This window comes from Mustela erminea, chromosome 2 (genome assembly GCF_009829155.1).
Source record: "Mustela erminea isolate mMusErm1 chromosome 2, mMusErm1.Pri, whole genome shotgun sequence".
NCBI lineage: Eukaryota > Metazoa > Chordata > Mammalia > Carnivora > Mustelidae > Mustela > Mustela erminea.
Window position 1 is genome coordinate 156824371 of NC_045615.1, and position 25672 is coordinate 156850042.

A 25672-nucleotide genomic window follows, 5' to 3' on the forward strand; every position below is an offset into this window, starting at 1 on the left:
GGGAGGTGTGAAGGGAATTCTAGGTGTATTGAGTAAGTTATTGGGCCATTGGAGCAAGGACTAACAGGAATTAAACCCCGTTTAATGTTTTGTTCAGCCTAAGCTAGAGATTGTCAAATATTGAGGAAACTCTAGAATTCTTCATTTGAGGCATGTGGTCATTGCCAGGAGTAAGAGGAAATTATTCTTTCAGGCTCATAATCCTTTATACTAAGAAAGCCCCACAACTATCTGCTCAAGAGTTGGTTATGTACACAAAGAACATGGCAGCCGCTGCCACCAAATGTTGTCCACTAAGAGATGAGCAACGATTTGCCTGCATGGAGGACTCGGTAAGTCCATCTTGACTTCATGTTTGCCTCTTCATGGTCCTAATCTCCAACCTCCGGCAATCAATCTCATGTTCATGTACACGACTATGAACTGTCAATGGAACTTAATATTTCTGTCCCCAGGAAAACTTCTTTTAGGCCATCTCATGCCAATTGTCTTGGTTAGCAGCAGAGGTAAGACTGTTACTTCCCTAAGGGTGGTGATGTCAGGTTCAACAAGTCTTTACCTGGATCATACTCCAGGGTCTAACTCATGGATTTTCAAGCCAACAAAAATGACTTTGTCAACAACTTCAAAGATAATGCTGATTTTAGACGAAGTCATCCTAATCAAATGTGCAGGCAAAAAAGACAACAGTCACCATACCTCTGACACTAGATGTTTTTCCATACAAGAGGCAATTTCTTGGGATGCCAGCTGGGTGTCCTATAACTTAACTCATTCTGATAGTGTCTATCTGGAGATAGCATCAGATCCCACAGGTTAAGGGACCGGTCCTACAAGACTGCTCCCTGCCACTTCAGATAACAATGGCAAGTCCAGGTTGTCCCCTGTGATTCTGACTGACCAGCTATAAATCTAAGGTTCCCAGGATCTCCTCCTCAGGTTTGATTAATTTGTTAGAACAGCTCACAGAACACAGAGGAACACTTACTTAAGTTTACCAGATAGGCAAAACATTTGATAAAGGAAATAGGTGAACTTCCAAATGAAGAAATACATAAGGTAAAGTCTGGGAGTGTCCTGAGTTCAGAAGCTTCTGTTCCTGTGGACCTGGAATGTGTTACCCTCTTTGTATGTGGATGGGTTTACCCACCTGGGAGCTCTCCAACCCCCATACAATTGGGATTTTGAAAAGTTTCCTTATGTATACATGATCAATTAGTAACTCATTCCCAACCCATCTCCCCTCTCTGGAGAATGGGTGGTGGGGTGGGGCTGAAATTTAACCTCCTAGACATGGCTTGGTCTTTCCGAGAACCAGCCCCCACCCAGAAGTCCACCTAGAATCTCCTTATTAGAAAAAAAAAAAATGCTCCTAGTTCTCTTATCACTTAAGAATTTACAAGGGTTTCAGAAGAACTTTGCCAGGAATTGGTGTCAAAGATCAAATATTTATATTTTTTATTACCTCACATCAAACTCACAAGTTCTAAATTTATTAGACAGAATACCACCTGTGTGTTCATTTACAATGAGAAATATCTTTCCAATGTTCATTTACAATGAGAAATGTCTTTCCAATAATTGGTCCTAATAACTGGACTACACTTTTTCTTGAATCAAAATACTTAGGAAGTTGAATGAAAATATGGGTAGTTGTATAAATAGAATCAGAAGAAGGGAAGGGATGGTCTTAAGGGATATTTCTTCCAGGCTATCCTGAGGAATGAGAAATTATGTCTTCCTCACAAGGAAGAACATCCCTCTAGGGACCTCTATGCTCAAGTCTCCAAGATGTACTCTTTAGGTCTCTCTCAAGTGCTATTAGTTTAACACTATGGAATTCTTATTTGGTGACAGCTTTCTCTAACCTCTGTTCTTGACAGAACATCTTGTTTATGCGAAATTGGTCCTTCTTCTGATAAAATACAATTTTTTTGATTGCAGATTTAAAAAAATTTATTATCTAACCCTTTTATTTTATTATAAGTTTTTATTATCTAGTAATGTCTTCCTTGGGGAACTCTTTCAATTAGACTTACATTGTTTCTAAAGCCTTATTTTTGGGTGATCTCTATGGTTACTGCACATTTAAAATAGAAAAACTCATACATGAAATGTTGATGCTTACTGGCTTCAATTACTTCATTCCCCAATACATAAATAATTGGGAGTTTGGGGAGTCATACTTGGAAAGGCATATAGGCAGGCAACATCAGGATAAGAATCAGACACACAAGGAGCAGGCAAAGTGACAGTTCTAGAAGAGGACAAGGAAATGAAGGAGGTAACTGAAATAGGATCCAAGAATTTCTCTCATCATCAGTTATTCATTCAATAAATATTCATAGACCATCTACCATATGCCAAGTTCTGTGGTCGTTACAGTTGCACAGTTATAAAAATAGAAACAAATTGGATTTGAGTTTCTTAAGTAAGAGCTCCACTCATCAGTTATACATCTGAGTCAAAGTTGCAGTGCTGTTGACTTGAGGCTTGATTTTAATTTAAAAGTGCATAAGAAACTCCTACCTTAAGTCAACACTAGTCTACAAACTGGAATGGGAAGGAACCTGGAGGTGCAGTCCCAGTGAACTCCACTTGAAAATGGGGGGAAGAGGGAGGACAAGTCTGGGAACCAGGCTGCATGTGACACTCCTGCTTTTTCCCAAACAGTGAAATCCAGACGGAACTAGCAGAAACCAGAATTTGAGAATATTTATGAGTCTTATTTTCTATGGAGTAAAATATATATATATATATATATATATATATATATATATACATATATATATATATATGACCAAAACCTTATGACTCTTATTTTAATTCTCTTCTGAGAAAGGCAAAACTAATTCTTGGAGCTTTATGCAGAAGACATGAGGCCGAGCCTATCAATGCTGGTGTGGGCCGCTGCTGTGATGACTCCTACGCCTTCAGGAAGCTGTGCTTTGATGATCTACAAGTCGACGGGACTTATATTTCTCCACCTTTATCCTGCGACCAAGTCATCAGCCTTAAAGAGAACTTGTGCAAAGCTCGGGAGGAGTTCCAAACTGAAAAACAGAAGTAAGAATCCTTGTTGAATTTGCTATTTACTTTGTTCTGCTCGCAAGGGAGCAGGTATAGAGAACGGTAAAGTGGGCTCAGGTAAAATACTGCAGAATGAATGGATCTGCTCAGTGTTGTGCTGGAGGTCGGTTAGAACTGAAAATATTCTGCGGTTTTGCAGTATGGCTATTGTGGTTGTTACCCAAATGAGCTCAGTTAGTGAGACTGAAGCCTACTGGTCAAAAAATATTGACAGAGAAGTACACTAATGTATTTTTCCTAACGGAAAATTTGGAGCATTTGCGTGTGTATGTGTGTGTGTGTGTGTGTGGCTGTGTGTGTGAGATATGCATATGTAATACATATGAAAACTATGAAAACATTTATAACTTAGAAAATTTTATGAATATGAGTTATTACTTCGCAAAGCGTTATTCTGATTTGGTTGCTGTTTCTAATACTTTAGACTATTGGTCAGAAATATTGCCAGTAGAATACGATGTCTATAAATGTATATTTAGATGTATATGTATATACATATGCAACATGTGTTCTATGTAAAAAGGGCTTCTGGATGAAGCCAGCAACGGAGCCTGTGGGTTGACTGGATGAGTCTGTTGACCTCGGCCAGCCCCAGCCATTCTCTGCTGAGCTTGCTCAAGAGCGTATGGTCAGCTGCTAAGTTAGCTGGGAGCTGGCTGGCTGAGGCTGGCCTTGGCTAGGATGGCTTGTCTCTGCTGCATGTGGCCTTCCATTCTCTGGAAGGTTAACCCAGGCTTCTGCTCGTGGTAGCTGGGAGAAGGTAGATGTATGGAGGCCTCGTGAGGCCCAGGTTTGGAACCATGCAATATCACTGCTTCTGTAAGGTGGGTCATAGGGTCAGCCCAGATGAAAATAGGGTATGGAAATAGACTTCATTTCTTGATAGGAAGAGTTGGAACATCACATTGCAAAGGACATGAATACAGAGAAAGATGGATAACTGGTCTATTTTGGTAATCGATCTGCTACCTGTGGATCATTAATGCAGTTGTTGAAACTGTGGAAAATGATAAATGTCAAGATAATGGTGGAAAGCGAGGTGATATGCTAGGTCTCAAGTCATCAAAAATGAGGGAGAATGACCCGATTTTCTATATGGGGCAGGAATAAGTAGGGATGAGGGATGTTAGAGCTGGATAAAGTGTACTTCAGAGGAACAACGGCTTTTCAAAGAGCATGAAGAAGAGATATGCTGCAAGTAAAAGAGACCTAGATACTAAAGTAGATGGAGTTCAAGCAAAAATAGCCTTCTCTTGAAAGGTCCTGGGGGAAGCAGTGTCCTCTGGGGAGCCTCATGTTTTTGTATAGAGCAAGACCGAGAAGTTTCAAAGAGAAGCTGTGGAGAGAGGGATGTTTTCTTGAGAAAGCCTCAAGTGACAAAGGAGACAGAGGACCAGGAGAGCAGGCGATGGATCAGATTAGGGGTGTAGAAACCTCAGCATGAAGAGGGGTGACCTGGGAGACTCAGATTTCTGACTGGACCGCTGCTAAGGTGACTGAGGGTCATGGCCTTGGCTTTGGAAGTACACGTCAGTGCACATGACTTCAGAGCAGCAGACTCGCCGTTTGCCTCTGAGAGCATAAGCTGATTAAGATCTCATAGGTGGTTGGCATTTTCCCCAATCTCCCCACTCTTGCTTAGGTGGATCGAATGGAACACTTACTGTCAGCTCTTAGAAAAGAGACTCCTTGTTCGCTGTTGTAGACAAAGAATCGCCTTCTTAGCGGTATCAATCATCCATCTATTTGCCTGCCTTCTACTCCCGAGCCCGGAGCCAAGATCCCCCCATGGCCCAGGCATTTCTCCCTAGAATAAAATTCTGCTTCTGGTAAAATTCTGCTGTCAAAGGCCCCATTTGGCCATGACCAAAGGTGGCCATTCTAGGAAAAGCCAAAGGGTGAAATTCTGGTTTCCCTGAATTAGCAGCTCTCCAGCCCCCTGACGGGGGGGGGGGGGGGCGGGGGGCGGCAGTTCCTTCTACTGTCCCTGTTCCTGTCCTCAGGAGCAAGCAAGGGAGCCCTCGTCCTCATTGCTCCTCCTCCCCCCAGATCATTAGAAGTGGTAGCTTACTGCATTTCTAACTCACTGATTTACTCTAACACAGGCACTTGCAAGGTCTAAATGTAAGAGTCCAGTAATACCATCTTGTCAAGTGAGGCAAAATTTTTGTTGTCTCTGGATTGTGCACATACTGGCAGGCAGCAAGCACAAGCTGGTGCTTGCTCTGTTTAATCACACCACTTGCTATCTTATGCCAGCTGACCCTTGGAATCCTTTCTGCAGTGGCCAGGGTGAGCCAATCTCAAACTAGACTTTAACACTTCCAGTCAACACCTGAAGACCACTGTCGTGTTCAGTTAGCCATTCTTTTGTTTGCTCAGGCTGGACTCGAGAACGTAGGGGAACAAGGTCTCTGTCACTCCTAATGTGCATGCTTGCCTTCTCTTGAGGAAGCTCTCCGGGCATAGATAGACACTGCGTTATGTACGGCATCTCACCAAATCCTTACCACAAATGTATGAGGCAGATGACATTATATGCCATTTTAGTTGTAAGGGGCAAGAAGATTGGTATGAGATCACGCCACAGGTGAATAGGTTGTGGAGCTGGAAAATTCGCCCAAGTAGCGGAAAGCAGAGTGGTCCAGTGTGACCAAAGCATAAGTGAGAGAAGGAGAATAAACTTTTGGGGTGAGAATAGAGGATTTGGGAGGGGCCGAGCCATGACAGCACTTGGACCCCACAGCTCATAAGTGAGAGAAGAGGAGGGTATAGACAAGAGAGTTTTCCTGGCTCTCTCATTAGGTTTCTCTATTACTATTGGATCTATAGCTCGGATCCTCAGGGAAATTGTAAAGATGCTCATCAATCTTTTGCTGAATGGAATAAGTGAATGAACAGGAGAAGAGCCGTGACAATGTAGTATTTATTGTGAGAATCAGGGAAGAAGGAGACCATGGTTGGAAGCAACTGATAATTTGAAATGGAAGTAAGATGTGCTATTATTATTACAGCTATTGATCATTACTATTACCTTTGCCATTATTTACTGCCTGAAGTATGCCCCTTACTATACTCAGCCCTTTAATGTGCTATTTTGGGGCCCTTACAAATGCCTTGCAATGTAAGTGTTCAAATTTTCTTTTTATAGATTCAAGTCAGAGAGGTTAAGTGTCTTGCTCACCGTCACACTACCTAGTTGAACCAAAGTTAGTTTGACTTCAATGTTTGTGCCCTTTTTATGACGTTGGAAGGAAAGAGGAGTCCAGATTTTGCATGAACCAGTAGTAAACTCTGTCTCCTTCCTACACCAGCTCCTGCCCTTTCCATGCCGAATGCCCTAAGCCAGACCATAGAAGCCCTAACTACATGTTTGGAGATGGGGTATTTCCGTAGTGTAGGTACCATGACGGGTAGTTTCTATTACCGGGGACTTCTGCAAGCCTATGCTCTCAGGGTGGGTCAGTGAATTTCAGCATCATGATTAGTATTGTTTTTGTAGGAAAATAACATTCGAAGACAAATTCCATCAAATTCCAATGGGAATTAGGGAAATAGCCTGTATTTCTCACTTTTACTAAGTAATTTCCTAAAAACTGATAATGATTATTCAAAGGTAGTGGAAACTGGTTTGAGGATATATCTAACCATACAGACTTAAATTGTGTAGAGACACTTAAAAACAAGTACAGCATTTTCTTTCAAGTGGGATCAAGTTTAGATCTAATTAGAAGACTAACTACAGAACTGTAGGAGAGAAAAAATAATGTTTATACTATTCTATTTCTTTTTAAAATATTGATTTCTGTTACTATTAAGGTAATGCATAATAATTGCAAAAAATTTAGAAAATACAGAAGAGAAGAAAATCAAAATACTTTTATTCCAACACTGCAGAGCTGCCCAGTATAAACATACATGTAGTATAAGAATATATGTCACATACACATACAAGCACACGCTCCCACAATTGCCCTTTGCCCATCAGTCTGTGGTCTAATATTTAATAATACAAGTTTTGCACAATCTTGCGACTAGCTGCTTATACAAAATTTTGGCTCCAGCAATTATCCCTAGAATCCTGAGGGGAGAGCTTAGGAAACCCCTTCACCCCCAGGAATTCTCCAAACATGCTCTCCCTGGCACCATTCCTGGGCCCCTGGGAATGGTCCTGCCCTCCAGCTGCTGCTGTCTCCTGCTCAGCTATAGGATGGATCCCTTGAAATGACAAAGCTGCTTTCTGTTTTGTCGTGAAAAAAAGATCAGTCCTTCCCCCTGACCTTCAGGATTATCCACTTGCGGCAGGTCCCAGGGCAGTGCTGGGTGTGTCCTCATGGTCGGCAGGACTTCAAGGAAAGTTCCCTTACGGCACTTTTTCAAAGTGCGGATCCCATGTAACTCAGAAATGAGAATGAAGGCCCAGTTGGGGAACCATGAAATCATTCCCGTCTTCCACTGATCAAGCTCTCTTACTGGATGGAGGTCAGCGAGGGTGACTTCTGGTCTCCGGAGGAGTGGTTCCCAATCCCTTCGCCTTCTGGGAGGGAGGCTGACCTCACTGGTTTGCTGTATATGCCCCAAACTGTAATATTCCCAGGAGGTCTGAAATCACAGATACTAATGCAAAGTGGAGATGACATACAGCTTTATTAAAAAGGTAAGTGACGGTATTACATGGAATAATATAAATTCTCAGCACGCTGCCTCGATCATAGTAGATATCCATACACTCAAAAGATGTTGGCTGTTGCCACTATTCTTTTGTATAGCTTTTAAAAATTATAATGTATGCATTTTGGTCACTAATTATTCTTTAAAACCACATTTTAATGGCTCTATACTATTCCACCATCTGGGTTCCATAATGAATTTAACCATTTCTTATTGCTGGACATGAAAATTGTTTTCAATTTCTAACCAACATACATTGTGACAATGAGCATTTTTGTACATAAATCTTTGTTCCCGGTGTATCTGATTTCCCCCGCTAGATTCCTAGGACTTAGGAGGCAAACATGGAGGTAGTTAAAATCTCTTAGCTTCTTTCAACTCCGTCTGGCAGCTGAGGGGCAACGATGATGTGTTCTTCAAACCAGCCTCCTTTTGAGGTAGTTTCTGAAAAGAAATCATTAGTGGGCTGCCTGGGTGGCTCAGATGGTTAAGCATCTGCCTTCCAATCAGATCACGATGCCAGGGTCCTGGGACTGAGTCCCACATCGGGCTCCCTGCTTCTCCCTCGCCTGCCACTCCCACTGCTCTTGTGCCCCACCCTCTCTCTCTCTCTCTCTGACAAATAAACAAAGTCTTAAAAAAAAAAAAGAAAGAAATCATTAGCTTCTGCTTTTCTAATATTTTCAGTTCTGCTGTTGTTTTAGCTTTGTGTATCGGCAAGGCAGGCTGGGGGTGTGAGGGCTGGGGGCGTGGGAGAGGGTGGAATTGAAATGACAACTTCAAAGAGGCGCGTCCCATGGACTACCATTCAGCGGGAGGTCTTGTTTTCTTGTTTAATGCGAGCGGCTATGGGCCTGTGGGCGCAGCTGACTTTGTCGGTCCGAGGGCACTGTTGGACTGGGCTACGCTTGAGACCTGCAAAGCTCCAAGTTTGCTCTATCCATGTCCCCCACTTTGCTCCCAGGGTCTGCCTTCCTTCAGGTGACCATGCTCGCAGCTGCACAGTGCCTGAGCTGGTGCCCACATATGCTGGCGATGTTGCTGTTGGTCGCTACCGGGCAGCAAAAGGTGGTGGCCTCTTAGTCTAGGAGTCAAAGACCCCGTGAGCAGCTGGGGCTAGCTGGCCGCACTGAGACAGCGGGGAGAAGAGCACGGCGTGTCGGGGCGGAGAGCGGAACCGGCCGGTGCGCACCTGCTGTACCCGCTCCCTCCGCGGCGGGTCCCGCCTCCCCATCGTCTCCAGCGGATGGCAGCTGGACACAAACCGTATCTGCCACCTGTCACCTGGGCAGCTCACCCCAGGCAAATGGGAGTTTGGAGTCTTCTGTCTTGTGATATGATATTATACTTCTAAGCCTAAAATAATTACTATCTGCAATTGTTTACTAGACCCCTGGTTTAAATTGTCATAGAAATAGCTACTTCGAGTTTTGAGATATTTTCTTTTATACCCATTCAAGGCACAGATAAGGCCACTGGGTATTATCAATGAATTTGAAAATGAAGAATCAGCAAGGGTTTTTGGCTGAACAGTAAAATACCAATTAATGTACATTTTCCCGACCCCTCATGACTTATTTTCTCTTTGGTTAAATCTGCCTTGGTCTAAAATGGTGAAAAAAAGAGAGAAAGGGAAAAGATAACACTGGAAGATTTGGAATACTATTTTATTAAGTAGAGAGACAGAAACCAGGTTACACTTTTGAATATTCAAAGTGGTTGAAACTACCGTTGTGGGGGGAACTCTTCGGTGAAGGAGGTCAGAGATACTGTTAAGCCATGATAGTTTGGAATTAGCTTATTGGTTTATCATTAATAATGTATGAAAGACACTGAGCTTTCAGGTGTGTCATACTTACAATATTTATTTGGAAGCTGGTTGTTCAGCATAAATGTTCCTAACAAAATACAGGAAAACAATTTAACTTACTATATCCATCTATTTACCAACCAATGCCATGAAAATAGAAAACAAAAATCTCTATCTTAGTAACAATTATATAAAAATAATTAAATTTAATGTATGAATTATGTAAAAGAGATGTCCTGGAAGAAAGGCATGTTGGGTAAAACACGAAGATGGAGATGGGCGGTGTGACCTGTGAACACATCACCGCGTTTTCAGGGCTTCTAAGCGTCAGAGTGTGGGTGAGGAAGAGGCATGGGTGGTCCCAGCTTTAAATCAGTAAGGCAGGTGTGCAAGCTGGCCTTCTAGAACTCAGCGGGTACTTGTGTTTTTGCCACTCCTTTCTGATTCAGGCTCCTCAGCCACCTGGTGAAGCAGAAGCCATACGCAGCAGAGATGCAGTTCCGACCCATGACTGACAGCTTTGCCCACGTGGTGGAGAAGTGCTGCCCAGCAGAGACAAGGGAAATATGTTTCCGAGAAGAGGTATCTGTTTATCTGTTCTCACAGTGCGCTTAGGATGTACTGAAGTTAAAAAAACAGAACTAAACAAAACAAAAACCCTTTTTCCGTCCTAATTGTGGGTGAATGCAGAGAAAATCGCAGTCCAGATGGATTGGTGGAATCCATTATATTCGGCTTTAAGATATGTGATTGAGAAAACTAACGGTTTAGACAGGGAAAGAGTCGAATACCAGTCATGACACCAGATGGCGTGGGGATATTTAGGATTGGGGTGTGAGGAGGCACGACGGACTGAAGATTTGGATAATTGTAGAGAAAGGGTGTCCTTGGAATGTCATGAAATTTTAAAGAAATAACAGTTTAAAAACCTGTCTGGGCAAACTGTAGTTTTGTTCTAGAAATTTCTGGGGCACAGTCAGGCATAGTCCCCAAATGTAGTTTGGGGCTTCACTAAGGAGCCAGTGGAAAGGGTTTCATTTTCTCGGTGGCCAGAAGATCATTATCGGAGAGGTTGAAGAACAGAGAGAGGAAGAAACGGCGACAGGGCAGAGTCTGTGTGCACACCCACCGAACTGACCACCAGCAGACTGTTTTCTGGCATTCATCTAATTGCATATAGTTAACAAGTAAATGATTTTCATTCTAAGTCGTAGGACTTAAATTTCTAAGAATATCATGGTAGGATGCGGCACAGAAAATTCATGAAAATTCATGGAGGGGACCCAAGACAAACTTCTGTCCCAGGGATGTGACGGGAGGAGCAGAAACTCAGGTTGAGTAGATTATAGTATCTGAGCAGAGGAATGCAGAGTGTAGGTGTAAAAAAGTAAAGCAGACTTTATAGTGCAAATGGGCTGGGACCATTCGGACCAGGGTTAAGTTTAGCAGTGGCCCAGGGAAATGTTTTCACAGGTAACAATTTTTATGAATCCTTAGTTACCTTCAGTGGCTCTTTTCTACCTATTTAGCTAAACTACATTATTTATGTTAAAAATCAAATGTCTATGGTCTAGTCAAGGGCAGGCAAATGACAGCCCTCAGGCTAATCGACTCCACCTCCTGTTTATATAAATGAGGTTGTCTGACACACGGTCCTGCCCATCTATTTACATATTCTCTATGGCTGCTTTCTGTCCACAATGGCTGCATTAAACAATTGCAGACTGATGAGTTGTCACAGAGACTCTATGAACTGCAAAGTCCCAAATATTGACTATCAGGCTGTTCACAGAAAAACTGTACTGACTCCCAGACTGGCTAATAACAAAGTCAGAGTAATCACCTACGCTAGAGTCTATTTATTTATTTTAAAGTATTTTTGCTTTTTGTAGAGTGTTCAGAGAACATGTTTCCACCTGAGTAGCAACCCCATAGCCACACAGATCAACACACTCAAGAAGGGTCTGTGTCTGCGAATTCCCAAGGGAGTTTTCTTGACGTATTCTCACTTCTGCGTAAGAATACGACTTGCTCAAACTATTATTGGAGAACAGCATGATAGGGAGAGTTCTGTGGGCTTTTCCCAGGGCTTTCGCCCAACACTGATCTAACTTAATGGTTTAAAAGCCCAACCATTTTTCTTTTCCCTTCCCTCCTCTCTCTACTTTCTTTTAGGATCTCTCCCCCGAATTAAAGGAGAAAATAGAAGCTATCTGAAGAATATATCATGTTAATTAAAGTTGGCCAGAATTACTTCTTCGGATAAAAATGCTTATTATCTGTAATTATGCCTTATCTCTAACGTTTTGTCAAGTTTACCCTTGTCTGATTATTCCAAGGCAGTGATTCTGAAATGTTAGTGTGCATCCAATCAATTCCAGAGCTTGCTGGAACAAAATCAGCGTTTTCCTCCCACACGGCGTCTGATTCAGTAGTTCTGGGGTGGGGTCTGATAATTTACACTTCCAACAAGTTCCCAGGTGCTGCTAACGCTGCTCATTTGGGAACCCCTTGAAGAATTATTTTGCGGGGGCACCTGGGTGGCTCAGTGGGTTAAAGCCTCTGCCTTCGGTCACGATCCCAGAGTCCTGGGATCCAGCCCTGCATGGGGCTCTCTGCTCAGCAGGGAGCCTGCTTCCCTCTCTCTCTGCCTGCCTCTCTGCCTACTTGTGATCTCTGTCTGTCAAATAAATAAATAAAATCTTAAAAAAAAAAAGAGTTACTTGGCTAAGGTGCAAGCGGCTAATCATACACTGTTCCCTATCCCCTCCCCATATTTCCATATGCCCAACTCTCAGTGAGAAGCTGGAACCAAGGACAGGAGGGGAAGTAATGAAACAATTGGAAATAACATTTATGAAAGAAAGGGAGAGAATTGGGGGATATTAAATATTAAGCTACGACTGGAATATTTTTAAAAACAGCCTTATAGTATATGAACAGGCTTAGCAAAAAAATGTGGGGTAGATGACCAAACTACCTAAGAATTTTATTGCCAAGAACTGGTGTCTTTGTACTTCTACCTTTATGAAAGGAGTCTAGGTTGACTCTAGTGCAAAGGATTTAAACCTAGCTACTCTAGGAAGCCCCTTGGAACCAAGACCCCAGAAGTGAAGAGGCTCAGCCAAAGGGCAGTCTGTGCTTGTTCCAAGTTAGCTAGAAAAGACTAAGCGCTCCAAGGACCTGCAGGCATGTTCTTTGTTTTCTTTTGAGATTTTAAGAGTCGATTATGGGAACCTGTTCTGCCTGTTAAAAGAGAAAGTAGGCAGGATTGAAGACTGTCTTTCTAACTATAGCCATTGGGAAGATAAAACCTTTTTAGAGAAGATGGAAGACATTTTAAGAAGCAAGCCCAATTCTGAGGAGAAAAAGGATGGACCAAAGTCAATGTTGGAATGTTGGCAAGAGTACAACTGAAATATATAAAAGGGGGGAAAAAAAAAAGAAACTCAGCTATACAGGGTGAATTTGGATCATCCAGAGAAAAGGCATCTCACATTTCATGAAACAAATTGTAGACATCAGCAGGTTCAAAGATAAAATTCAACTCAGAGAAATTGTCTCTGCCAGGTCAGTGGGGAACGATAATTATAGCCCAAGATATTTCCCTATCAACCAACAGAATATAATATAGAAGAAGGTAAACATGAATAAGCAGAAATGTGGGCAAGTTAAAACAATGTTTTGAAAATAATATATGAAATTTAACAATGGAAAAAAGGCAAGGTTCTACTGTTAGATGTGACTTAACCCAGGTTCATGTGGAAAGGTCTGCTGGTTAAGTCGTCTGTACCTACCAGCTTGTTGGGTCTAGTATCAGAGCTACCACAATCTTGGATGTGTTTCTGAAGAGAAAACAAGGATCAGATGAACCAGCGTGATAACCCAAACTTATGTGGATCAGGTCATTCCCGGTTACTATGTTCAGTTTCTTACCACAGTTTCTTACAGTTACGCAAGCTTTGAAAATTGTGTAGGTAATGCACGAACATAGTAAAAGTTCAAGCAGAAAACCAGGGTGCATTTCCCATTCGCAAAAGGTAACCAGTTTAAGTTTTCACTTTTAGTTCCAGTGATTACCATCATTGCTATAGTAGTTTCTTAAAATATTAACATCACATAATGAATTAAGTGTATTTAGGCTAACTTCCAGAAGCCTATCTCTAGATGTTTTCTTAATTTATTTAAAAGTATTTTTAATTCTTTTATTAGTTATATGTTATTTCTTGGCCCCTTAATACCAGTCAGCATCTAGTGATTCTCCAAAAATAGTAACCATGTCTAAACTTCCTTTGACTTCCTTGCCAGCTTTTTTTAAAAAATTTCATTTTATTTTGTTTTTTGTTTTTTTCCAGCGTTCCAAAATTCATTATTTATGCACCACACCCAGTGCTCCATGCAATACGTGCCCTCCATAATACCCAACACCAGGCTCACCCAACCCTCCACCCACATCCCCTCCAAAACCCTCAGTTTGTTTCTCAGAGTCCACATGGTTTGTCTTCCCCTCCGAAAGCTATATATACTATTATGTTTACATTGTCTGGGTTTATTTATCTGCCTATTAAATATAAGGTTCATATGCTTTGTTCATAAGTGGTTGCTAAAAACTGGAAACCATTAAATACTATATTTAATTGTGTGTTTAGTTGAAACACTATTTACATTAGTACCATGAATGGATGGACCAATGGAATGACTTACCCTGTTAAAAGGTGTAGAGATTAAACAAAATCTTTTTCTTACCTAAGCTGCAGAAAATCATGCCACTTTTATTAGTTTTGCACATTTGGATTACAATTCCCTAATATATCCTTCTGTTTTTGAGAGCTGTTAATTGTCTCTCTTTTTCTATGTTGGCAAATAAAGCACCTACTTTCGTGACACCGCTGAAATGTTTCAGGTTCTTGATAATAGAGTTTTTGTAACAGAATATTCTGTCTTCTTAAAAGTATATTTCAAAAAGTCCTCTGACTTAACTTTTCAACGGATCTAATTAGTTCTAATAATTTCTAATAATCTAATGATTCATGGCTGTCCACATGGGGTCTCATTTTAGTGTAATCCTGGGTAAATTGGACTATTTCTAAAATACTATTTTATGTTTTTTCTTGGACTATTTTGTTTTGCTGGACTATGTTCCTAACACATATGTGCATATGTATGTATTATTTCAGAATGAACACCTGGGAGATAAACTTTCTGGGTCCTTGCATTTTAAAATATTATTTTGTCTATATATTTGCACAGTATTTTTGCTGATTGTCAATGGGGGTTCTTTGGATATAATAATAGGATTGAATTCTGGCTAAGTCAAGATTAGCTTATTGAAAGGGTAGTGGTGGCTACAGGAATCTTTAAGAATTTTATAAAACAGGCTGGGCAGCAGACAAGAACTAAAACCAATTCAGAAGTCAAAGACTTTCTGTTCTTTTACTGCTGTGACATCTCATCCTTTTATTATCTTGAGTTCCTATTTTTGTACTTGAAATATTGGTCAATATCATACTGATGACTTTTTTTTTCTCATTCATTTTTTTCCCCTCATTCCTCATTCATCATTACATCTTGTTGCTTTTTTTTCTTTTTAGCATTGATAAAGATTTCTTATTTTTTTATTTTTTAAAGATTTTATTTATTTATTTGACAGATAGAGATCACAAGTAGACAGAGAGGCAGGCAGAGAGAGAGAGAGGAGGAAGCAGGCTCTCTGCTGAGCAGAGAGCCTGATGTGGAGCTCCATCCCAGGACCCTGGGATCATGAACCGAGCCAAAGGCAGAGGCTTTAACCCACTGAGCCATGCAGGGCCCCGATTTCTTCTTTTTTTAAAATAATATTTTTACCATTATTGCACTGGGATTTTGGAAGAGATGAGAGACAATACGTTTTAAAAGAATATGGGCAAATTGTTATGTCCAGAGAGTATCTAGAATAAAAAAAAGAAGTGTTGAAAAGCATGTCACAGGGATATGGAGAAATTGACTGGTAATGTTTATTCCAAAGTGTTAAGATGGGTGACATGATAGCGGTCTAGTGTTAAGATGGGTGACATGATAGCGGTCTACCAACATGTCTAGGATTATAGGAAGCCAGAGTGACTAATTTGGTGTCAGTGTAAGGAAAATGTCTCCTCTTTGTTTTCTCTGATCTCTGACCTCCATCATATGAGCCCATGTTTTATAATTCAATATCTTCCTTGGACTTTGCCTCAAGATATAAAGCTACCATCCCTTATTTCATGCAGAACATTTCTCATTATTATGATAGTTTCTCAGAAACTACCTTACCTTTATCAGAAACGTCCCCCTTATCCCAACATTTGTTATCATTACAAATTAGAAATTTATTGAGGAACTATGAAATAAATACAGTTGAGAGGGACAGATATAGAGAAATATGACTTACTCCACTCTTGTTAGGTTCAGAGCCAATGAACAAGATTAAATATGAGGGTCTTGAGGTTAAGCTTATGGGAAAATTTCCCATGAAGATGGATTAAATCTTTTAAATTTAAAAGGCATTTTCAAGGCACTTCTTAAATCCAAAGTCATGAGTTGCCAAAGAAACGAGGATACGTTAAACTGGGGAGCAATTTTTAAAAACAATCTTAAATAGATTCCAGTCTCCAGAGGATTTAAATGTGGTCTGTTTGAGGGCAGGAAGAAGGACTAAATTAACTGACTTCTAACCATGTCCTACTGCTAGGAGCTCTTAGGAGTGCAAGCCATCTATCACCTGGAGGGCTGTGTGTGTGTGTGTGTGTGTGTGTGTGTGTGTGTGTGTTCATCTCAGCAGTGGAGTTCTAGGGTCCCATTCCCACAGTTAACTAAGAGTTAACTTTTATTGATTTCTCTGGGCTTCCACAAATAACTTTTATTTGAATAAAGCCTACCTGGGTAAAAATTGAAGAGAACTTCTGGAGTTAACATCGAGGTTGATTTCAGTATGTATGAAGGCAGTAGAGACACTGATAATGTTGGTGATTTTATTCTTCTTAAGTTCTTATACCTGATAATGATTCAGCATGGGATTAGCCTTGGGAAGCTTTAAAATGTAAGGAGAATCTGACGTTGATTGTCTGTTTTCTTACCCTGCAGCAAGAGTCCCATATTTTTGTGAGGAAAAAACAAATTTTTATTTATTCCGAATTTGGGGTCCTGAGGGGGGAGAGACATTGCAGTTATTAAAGCCCTTAAGCTCAGAGACTAGGCTCTAAGAAATTCCAAGACCTTGAGCTGTGGGCACATTAGAGCCTCTCTCAGGCATATAATAGACAAGTCTTAAAGATTTTCTATTTGGGGATCATAGTTGTTCAGATGTTTTGTTTTGTTACAGATGTACTTATTGGATTTTTTTTCCCCCCCCAGGGGTCCAAACTGATTGAAAAGTGCCAGTCTCTCTTGGGAAGCAAATGATTCCAGAAAATGTCCAAGTGAAGTCTTTGCTGAGCTCTGCCTTTTACTTTTCATAAGTAATAAAACACATGTCTCATATCCAAAATACTAATGTTGTTAATCATTTTTAAGCTACTCACAATGTTACTCAAGGATCCTTGCCAGGCTACACTAAATCCCTCCTTTCCTGCTTAGCAGAGAAATCTACTTACCGTAACCCTCATACAACCAGCTGACATTCTTCCTTTCTCCCAGAAGCTTCCAGCCTCTCAGGAGCCGCACCAGAAATATGAAATCTCAGGGGCCTTTCAAAACCTCAGATAGAGGTAATGGGCTGCCACATCTCGCTGGGAACTGGCTGCTGGGTTTCCAGAGTGTAAAAGACCCAAGTGAAGCTTTGAAGTTTCTGTCTATTCCCCTGCCGAAACTGAGTGGAATGTGCTTTATAATAAGTTACCTTTATAACTGTCTTGGTTTGGTTTTTGTTTTTTTGTTTGTTTGTTTTTTTGTTTGTTTGTTTGTTTGTTTTCTTTTTTGAAGGTGTAGAACTGGAAGGTACTTGGAAGCACTTACAACATTCATTCATTCAGTAGATCTTTAGTGGGTATCTGCTGGGTACAAGTCATAGTCCTAGGAGCTTGTGACCCACCAGTGACCCAACAGAACAGAAAAAAATTCCTGTCTTCATAAGGTTTACCTTCCGGTGGAACTTGGTGAAAACATGCGTTTCCTTCTTTTTGCCTCTTTCTTTCAGCATCAGTTAGACTAGAACTATCAGGACTTTGCCTCATGCCTGTGGCATTGAACACATTATGAAATCAAGAAAATATTTAACTTTCTGTTTGCCAAGAGTCTTTGAGTTACTAGCAAAGCTCCAAAAGGTCAGGACTGAGGTGAGGAATAGGTCCTGTGGGCGGTACCTTGTCACCTACGTGCTAACTAAGTTTGCTTTTGCAACAACCAGTGTCCTAAAGACACATAGTCAGACGTAATTCCGGCTCGTTGTCTCGGGCTGCATACTAACAACCAGCATGGGGCTTTGTGCCACGTACTACTGTTAAGTTTTTACCAGGAAAAATTCATTTGATCCTCATCACAATCTAATGAGGCAGGTGCTATTATTAACCTTCCCATTCTACAGACGAAGACATTGTGTGCAGAGAGGTTAAGTAACTTGCTCAGGCATTCACAGGTGGTTTGGAACCAGGAGGCAAATCTAGACCATTCAGCTCCAGAAACTGGGCTCTTCCCTAGTGCATTAGCGCTCCTCTGGCAAGTCAAGGAACAGGATCTGAAAACTCAACTTCACAGTATTGAGGAGATAATGGCTATTTCCTTCCATGAACAGTTAAACAAATATCTAGTGCTGTCTCCTTTAACCATTGACTCTGCAACTAAAGCCTCGGCCTTGGAAGGATGCCTCCCATGTTCATTCAGTTTCTCATTCTTTCCTGTCCATCTCATTCTCTCATCTCTCTTTCCTTGAATATACAGTATATTATATGATATATAAAATGTACAATATATGCAATGTACTATATTATAAATATATCAATACATCAATTATTCATTAATTTATTTGTATATTATTTATTACATTATATTATTTATTAATTTATCATTAAGTATGATATTATATTAATAATTTATTAATACATAATACTATAGTTAATATATTTTATGTATATATAAAATATATACTTTCTGTATGTGTGCTCCCTTCTTTAAATTTTTAAATTGACCTCTGAGCTCCTTACCCATTTTTCCCTAATCTTTTATCTTTACCCCATATATGTGATGCTGACATTGGAACCCAGGGGTCCTGATATTTACCAACTCGAGATTTCAGTGATGACTTGTAATAGCAGTCTTCTCCCCAGAAATCCTGGCATAAATGACATAATGAACTTATCATTTGGACTTACTTTTGTTTTTCCAGATTTTTTAAATTTTAAGTTTTTTAAAAACTAAGCAGTGATGTTTTAGGGTTTACTACATAAGTGTGTTTATTTTGATTATAGAAAAATTTAATCCTCATTACAGTTCACTTTATTTAATTAGCTATTTATTTGATTTGAGAGAGAGAGCGAGCGAGCACGTACACAGGAATACCAATGGGAGGAGAGAGGGGGAGAGGGAAAGGGACAAGCAGGCTCCCTGCTGAGGGTGAATCCCAAGGCAGGGCTGGATCTCAGGACACTGAGATCATGACCTGAGCCAAAGTCAGACACTTGACCGACTGAGCCACCCAGGCACCCCCAACTTACTTGATTTTAAATACTTTTTCCTCACTCCAGTGATTTTTGACACATTCAGATACGTTAACAAATTAGATGCAAAGAAATGTTTGTTAAGTTTCTATTGTATTCCATACATGGCTTGGTGCTGTAGAGCATCAGATGAATACACTAAAAGCAGATAAATAACGAATTATATGAGACACAGACACATAAGGAATTATAACAAAGGGCAGATTTCAAATTTCCAGTGTCACGAGAGCAGAGCGAACTGATAATGTGATGCACCGGAGTCTAAGATCACACAGTGTCCCAGAGACTGGGAAACGTCACGGAAGGAATGACCCTGGCCAAAGACTTGAAACTGGGCAGGATTTGAACATACAGAGATGCAGTGCGGTGGGATGGGGAATGGTGCGTGATTCAGTCTGGCTGGTTTTAAGACAAAAATTAAATAGGGGCACCTGGGTGGCTCAGTGGGTTAAAGCCTCTGCCTTCGGCTCAGACATGATCTCAGGGTCCTGGGATCAAGACCTGCACCGGGCTCTCTGCTCAGCGGGGAGTCTGCTCCCCCTGCCCCCCGCCACCTGCTTCTCTGCCTACTTGTGATCTTTGTCTGTCAAATAAATAAATAAAATCCTTAAAAAAAATTTAAGTAGCTGCGGGCGGTAAGACCTAGTGGAGACTAGGGATACAATGGTGGGGGAGGGGAACTACACTGTAGTTCAATTACGACAGCAGCTAAGATCTAGCACACCTGTTACGCGTCAAGGGCCGGCCTTCGCATGTGTGATTCCTAGAGCTCCCACAACTGTCTTCGGAAGTAGACTGTCACTACCAGATCGTCACTGTCAGATCGGTCTGACAACTGTCAGACTGTCAGCTGTCACTGTCAGATGCATGGAGTCTGGTTGAACGTGAGGTCACAGATTAGAGAGGTGAAGAAGGTGGATTCTGGAGCTTGACTCACATCCTACCTAACTCTTCTCCTAAAGACCTTAGCACATCTCCTAACTTCTCCATGGCTGGTTTTCTACTTCATCTATGACCTTGGTCTGAAAGGGCCGTTTCTTTGTGGGACTATAATAAACACCAATTCAGTTAATATATGTAAAGCTTAAAACACTACTTGGTAAATGGCAGTGCCATTAGTGTGATTAGAGTAATCTGAAATTGCTGCTTTTGTAGGTTAAATCTCGACAATTTCAAACAACTCTATCTAATAGGCGTTATCTCTTCTTATTTAGAAGACACATGGATGCCGCTGAGGGTTTTGTCCTAATCCCACACCTTTCCTTTCACATGTAGACATAGCCACGTAGCAGTTAAACCTGCCATGTTTTCCACCTCATCAAGCCTTGAAAACGGACTTCTTTCTCCTTCAGTTCCTGAAACCGACATGAATGGCCCTAAACAAAATTCCACAGCAACATGGCCTAACTGAATACTTCACAGAGCCAAGAGATAATAAATTATGCCATCAAATTCGGGGAAATGATTCAGAAAAGATTCTATATTTCTTTAGCTACTGGGTCAGATTTGTGAAAAGGAGGCATATATACAGGAGATACTTAGAAAAAAATATTTCCTAATTCATGCACTCATTCTTTTACTCACTGATTCACTAAGTCATTAAGTCTTTTATTCAACTGATTTTTATCAAGCACTTCCTATACACAAGACATAACATTAAGTACAGCGAAGAGTATAAGGTGAATGTAACAGGTCCTCTACCATTAGTAAATATTAACATTATCTGGGATCGAATCTAATAGGTAACTGGTAGTGAAATATTTGAACCACCTTGAACAAGCTTAAAGAGTTTTATGATGAAACTTTATATTCTTATATTATGCAAAGATACTTCTGAAAAATTTTTGTCTTAGAAATTGTATCAGTTATCTATTTCCATGTAACAAATTACCTTAAAATTTAGTAGCAACAAACATTTCTCATCTCATAGGTTTTCTGAGAATTGGGAATCCAGGAGCGGGTTCGCTGGGTTTTCTGGTTCGGGGTCTCTTGTGAGGCTGTAGTCAAATGGTTACACAGGGCTATGTCACCTGAAGACTTGACTGGGGACAGTTATATGACCCACTCATCTAGCTGGGGACGGGAGGCCTCGGCTGTTGCTGACTTTGGCAAAAGTCTCCATTCCCATCATCTGGCTTTCTGCAGAGCTGCTCCCAGCATGGCAGTTGGCTTTTCCCCAGAGCCTGTGATCCAAGAGAGTGAGGAAGAAGGATGCCGTAGTGTTATATGACCTAGTCCCATGGTCCCACACTGTCCCTTCTGCTTTCCTCTCTTCATCAGGATTGAGTTACTAGGCCTGGTCCATTTGCAAGGTGAGAAGGATTAGGTCCGACCTCTTGAAAGGAGGAATATCAAAGGCTTTATGAAAACATTTTAAAACTACCACAGAAGTGAAGTTAATATCTTACTAAATACTCTGATGTTTTGGCATCTAGTAGGACTCTGTGCTTACATGTACTTGCTACTTTGTGTTAGTAACTTTCTTTTTTTAAAGATTTATTTATTTAGTAGAGAGAGGGAGAGAGAGAATGTGTGAGCAGGGGAGTAGCAGAGGAGGAAGAGGAAGGAAAGGGAGAGAATCTCAAGCAGACTCCACACTGAACGCAGAGCCCAGTGTGAGGCTCCATCTCACGCCCTTTTATCACGACCTGAGTGGAAACCAAGAGTCAGATGTTTAGCCCACTGAGCCACTCAGGCACCTCTGGTTGGTAACTTTTTAATCATAGTTTCTCTATTCCTAATTTGGAAAGTGTTTATTATAAAATAATAAGCATGGAAAAATAAGAAACGATTCACCCAAAATTCTTTAACGCAGATATAGCCACATTTAATGTGTTTTTGGTTTGTGTGGATTCAAATATTAGTGTGCGCACACACAGAAACCTATTTTACGGATAAGATATTTTGAATATTTGTATGTATATCCTTAGCTAGATATGTAAGAAGAATTTTCTTCTATAAAGTTTATTTGGAAACATAATTCTAATAGCTGCATACCATTCTATGGGTAAATTTTTTTTTCCTTCTCTAATCATTTGCTTTCTATTTTTGATCATTTAGGCTGTTTAGTTCCTTTTACCACAAAACCAATATAATAAGTATCTTTGCATAATGTCTTTCTATGCCTGGTTATTTCACTATAAGATTCTATAAGTTGAATTATAAGATGAATTTACCACCAAATTGCTTTCAAGAAAAGTTACATCCATCTGTATTTCTACCAGGGGTCTGAGTGTCATTTGTTCAGTATTTAATATCATTTCTTAATCTTTGCGAATAGATCAAAAAGTGCGTTTTGCTTTTTTTAAACTTGGTATTTTGTTGACATCTTTGTTATTTGACTCTGGGCTCCCAATTCGTTCACTGTTGGTTCTGTGAAAACGGTTATGGACCTTGCAGTGGGTTTCTTTTGCATTTGGCACGATGTCGTGCTTTGTCCGTAGAGGGCGCCGGAGAAACGCCGCGGGAGGGCGTCTGGGCTTCCCCGACGCCAGGGGCGGCCTGGCCAGGCTTCGGGGAGCTGCGCTTCTTTGTCCACGGCTTTGCCCTGAGGCCTTCTGCGGGGCTCATCGCCTGTAGGGTGCAGCTTTCTTTCCCATTTGTGTCCCCAGCCCCTTCTCCCACCTTTGCTTTGGTTTGCGGTGGCACGGCCTGGAGCAGAGCGCTGGTCCCGGCCTCCAGCGGTGGCTGCTCTCTGCGCCCTCCTCAGTCACGCCTGCGCACGGGGACACCCCGCCCCGCCCTGTCGCACCGTCGCACCCTCCGCCCCGGGTGGCCATCTCGGAAGCCACGTGCCCAGCCTCGGTCCCAGGGCTTCGAAGGCACCGCCGCCCACATGGCCCGCAGCGTGGCCCTGGTTCCTACGCAGGAAGCCCCTCTAGCTCCCGGTCCAGGCACACCGGCAACCGGGCCCCCGATTCTCTGTGCCCCCAAACTTCCCGCAGACCTCCAGACGCAGACACTGTGCGATCACAGAGAATCCCTAAGGCCCTCTGCACAGCTGCCCACTTACCCAGCTGCTCCGCTCCCCGAGGGCTGTTTGTCCTACGACGACCTTGGCGCTGGCGGGCAGCAAACTTCCCTCTCCCACGGGCCGCAACCACAGCCTCTCGGGCGAATTCCCGAGCCCTGATTCCAAACTTTCCCTTTTTGGGGTCCTCTTCCTCAGCCTTAGGGGACACTTTGGAGGTGTCTTTCTTTCTATCATCACAGCTTGATTCTTTATATTAAACTTCTCCTGCTTCAGTAACTGTTTCTGCCTCCTTATTGGACACAGAGCATCACCACTAAGATCCCTCACCCTCACACACACGGAGTAGCTATGTGTGTTTCCTCTCCTGTGATTTTACTTTTTATGTGGCTTTTCTTTCTTTCTTTCTCTTTCTCTTCCTTCCTTTCCACCCACGTCTTGGTATTTTTCTTACACATCTTGTAGACCTTCAATATATTAATGATTAATCTTCTGTCCTTGATGGCAGGTACTTTACACGACTTAAAAGTATACCGAATGTTAACATCTTCATTTGCCCCATTTTGGCATGATGAGACCATTTTCTTAGGAACTGAGAGATGGAAAGATAATGACGCTAGCCTCTGTTTTCTTCAAGAAAAGATTTCCTGGAACTTAAAGGTCATAGCACACTTTTGCTTTCATCTGGCTTAGGTTTCGGTTTTGGTGACACTTTGTCTTAAAAAGGTGTCGCATTTTAATTTTGATAATTAATCTTGCAACTTCAGCTTACTACAGACAACCCTTCTCCCTTACTACATGTAATGTACCCAAACAGTTTAATATAATGCTTAAGAGGAATGCAAATGGGCATAGTTTGGAGAACGGAACAGTGTTGCATAAAACTCCATTCTAATATAGAGTTCATAAATAAAATCATAGAGGATACTTGTGGCATTCTCTGTGTTTGTTTTCAAATTGGTTTTAGCAGACTTTGAGGTACCTTGAGAGTTACCTCCTGGAATGAGTTGTCTTGAAGGAAAAGAAGAGAGCTCCAGATTCCTCGCCCTACCTTCCGCTACAAATTTTGCATTATCTGATCTTTTCATTCGGCAACAAATGGTTACTGTGGGCCAAATCTTGTTCTAGCAGATTAGATATATTAAGTCTCTGTGGTAAACTTGTTTGGAAAAATAAAGAAAACTAATTCAACTGACTTTAAAAATGCTCAAGAATACTTTGGAAAGTTATGAATAGAACAGAGCGGGGACTAAAAGGGCTCAGGTTGAGAAAATTGCAATTTGGATTTAACAGGGCCCATAATTGTTTCCATCCCAAAGGACAGATAGCTCTGATGTTACCAATAGCCAAAGCCACTGACCATATAAAGACAGTCCTGGATTTTGTAAAGATGCTCGAGTTTTCAGGGAGCTGCGAAACACTGTCTCCCTCCAATTCCTTGATTGGGTGAAAATGTGCTCCTTTTGTGTTTCGAGAGCTGGTAACTTATACTTCTGAATCATTTCTGAGAATCCGGTGATGAGGCTCGAGTTCTCTCAATACTTTGAGCTAAAAGAAGTTCAAGTGACATGACATCTGAAAACACCATTTAGATTTGAGTTCATTGGTGTGTTTTACTATTAAAGTATTTGGAATACACAGTATCCAAGCCTGTTTCAGTTACTGAAACTAAATTCAAGACCCTTTCAGTGCAACTGTGAACCCTCATTAACCTCATCGCTTCAAAGGGAGACAAGCTTTTTCGACATTCAATTTCCTACAGATCCAAGTTCATATGTATTTGAATGAATGCAAGGGTCGAATGTATGCATTCATCAAATAGTAATATCCCCCTGATTCAGCTGAAGTGTTTCGGCAATTGCAGCTTGTACTGCTAAACCGTTGTCTCCGTTTTTACTACCCGTTTACTTTGAAGACATTTCAGTATAGCAGCCTTTTCTGTACTGAATCTGAAAATGAGAAGGAGAAAGAGAGTTATGAAAAATTGAACACGTTTTGTGCACTGGACCTGTTAAAGGAGTAAGCACCGGCACGCACGCTCCTGACTTACTTGGTTATTGTTCTTTGGATAGCTCTCTTCTCTTCTTCATTTAGTCTTTGAAGGATGGATTCCAGGAGAGAAAAATGAAAGTTAATGTACTGAGCCACCTGGAAAGGAAGGGAAAACAACAACAACAACAACAACAAAATGAAACAAAAAAGAAAGCAGATTCTGCGAGAGGTGCTGAGTCAGGAGGAAGCAAAGACAGATTCAGGGTGACAGCATCCATACTTCACTGCTAATTTCTTCTGTATCTTTATCCATGAGGAAAATGCGAGCATTCTCTTTGGAAGGTCCCTGCAGGAGCCTGTGCAGTAGCGGGACATCTGTTTTCTTTAGCCGTCTCCGCTCTGCAAGTGAAAAAAAAGAAAAGAATCAACGATGGGCAGGAATCCATCCTAGAGAAGGAGAAGAAAGATAGGTCA

The 25672-nt window shown here is 41.3% G+C and overlaps 2 protein-coding genes across 9 annotated transcripts in view; one reads left to right on the forward strand and one right to left on the reverse strand.

The window, feature by feature from the left end:
- The window catches only part of LOC116584072 (alpha-fetoprotein-like), a 45548-nt gene extending 28156 nt beyond the window's left edge, over positions 1–17392 (forward strand). For 2 of the 4 annotated variants that reach the window (XM_032332045.1, XM_032332042.1), the window contains 4 exons: positions 194–332; positions 2843–3066; positions 10021–10153; positions 16940–17392. In XM_032332045.1, coding sequence (XP_032187936.1) covers positions 194–332; positions 2843–3066; positions 10021–10153; positions 16940–16987 — 544 coding nt within the window. In that variant the 3' untranslated portion in view covers positions 16988–17392. Of the gene's footprint in view, positions 1–193; positions 333–2842; positions 3067–10020; positions 10154–10779; positions 10836–11746; positions 11817–16939 lie in introns of those variants that run through there. The other 2 variants (XM_032332043.1, XM_032332044.1) reach the window with 2 other exon arrangements.
- Positions 17393–21919: 4527 nt separating this feature from the next.
- Positions 21920–25672, reverse strand: part of RASSF6 (Ras association domain family member 6) — a 53322-nt gene continuing 49569 nt past the window's right edge. For all 5 annotated transcript variants that reach the window (XM_032334563.1, XM_032334564.1, XM_032334566.1 and 2 more), the window contains 3 exons: positions 25479–25597; positions 25257–25354; positions 21920–25155 (listed from right to left, as the gene is read on the reverse strand). In XM_032334563.1, coding sequence (XP_032190454.1) covers positions 25080–25155; positions 25257–25354; positions 25479–25597 — 293 coding nt within the window. In that variant the 3' untranslated portion in view covers positions 21920–25079. The remainder of the gene's footprint in view (positions 25156–25256; positions 25355–25478; positions 25598–25672) is intronic.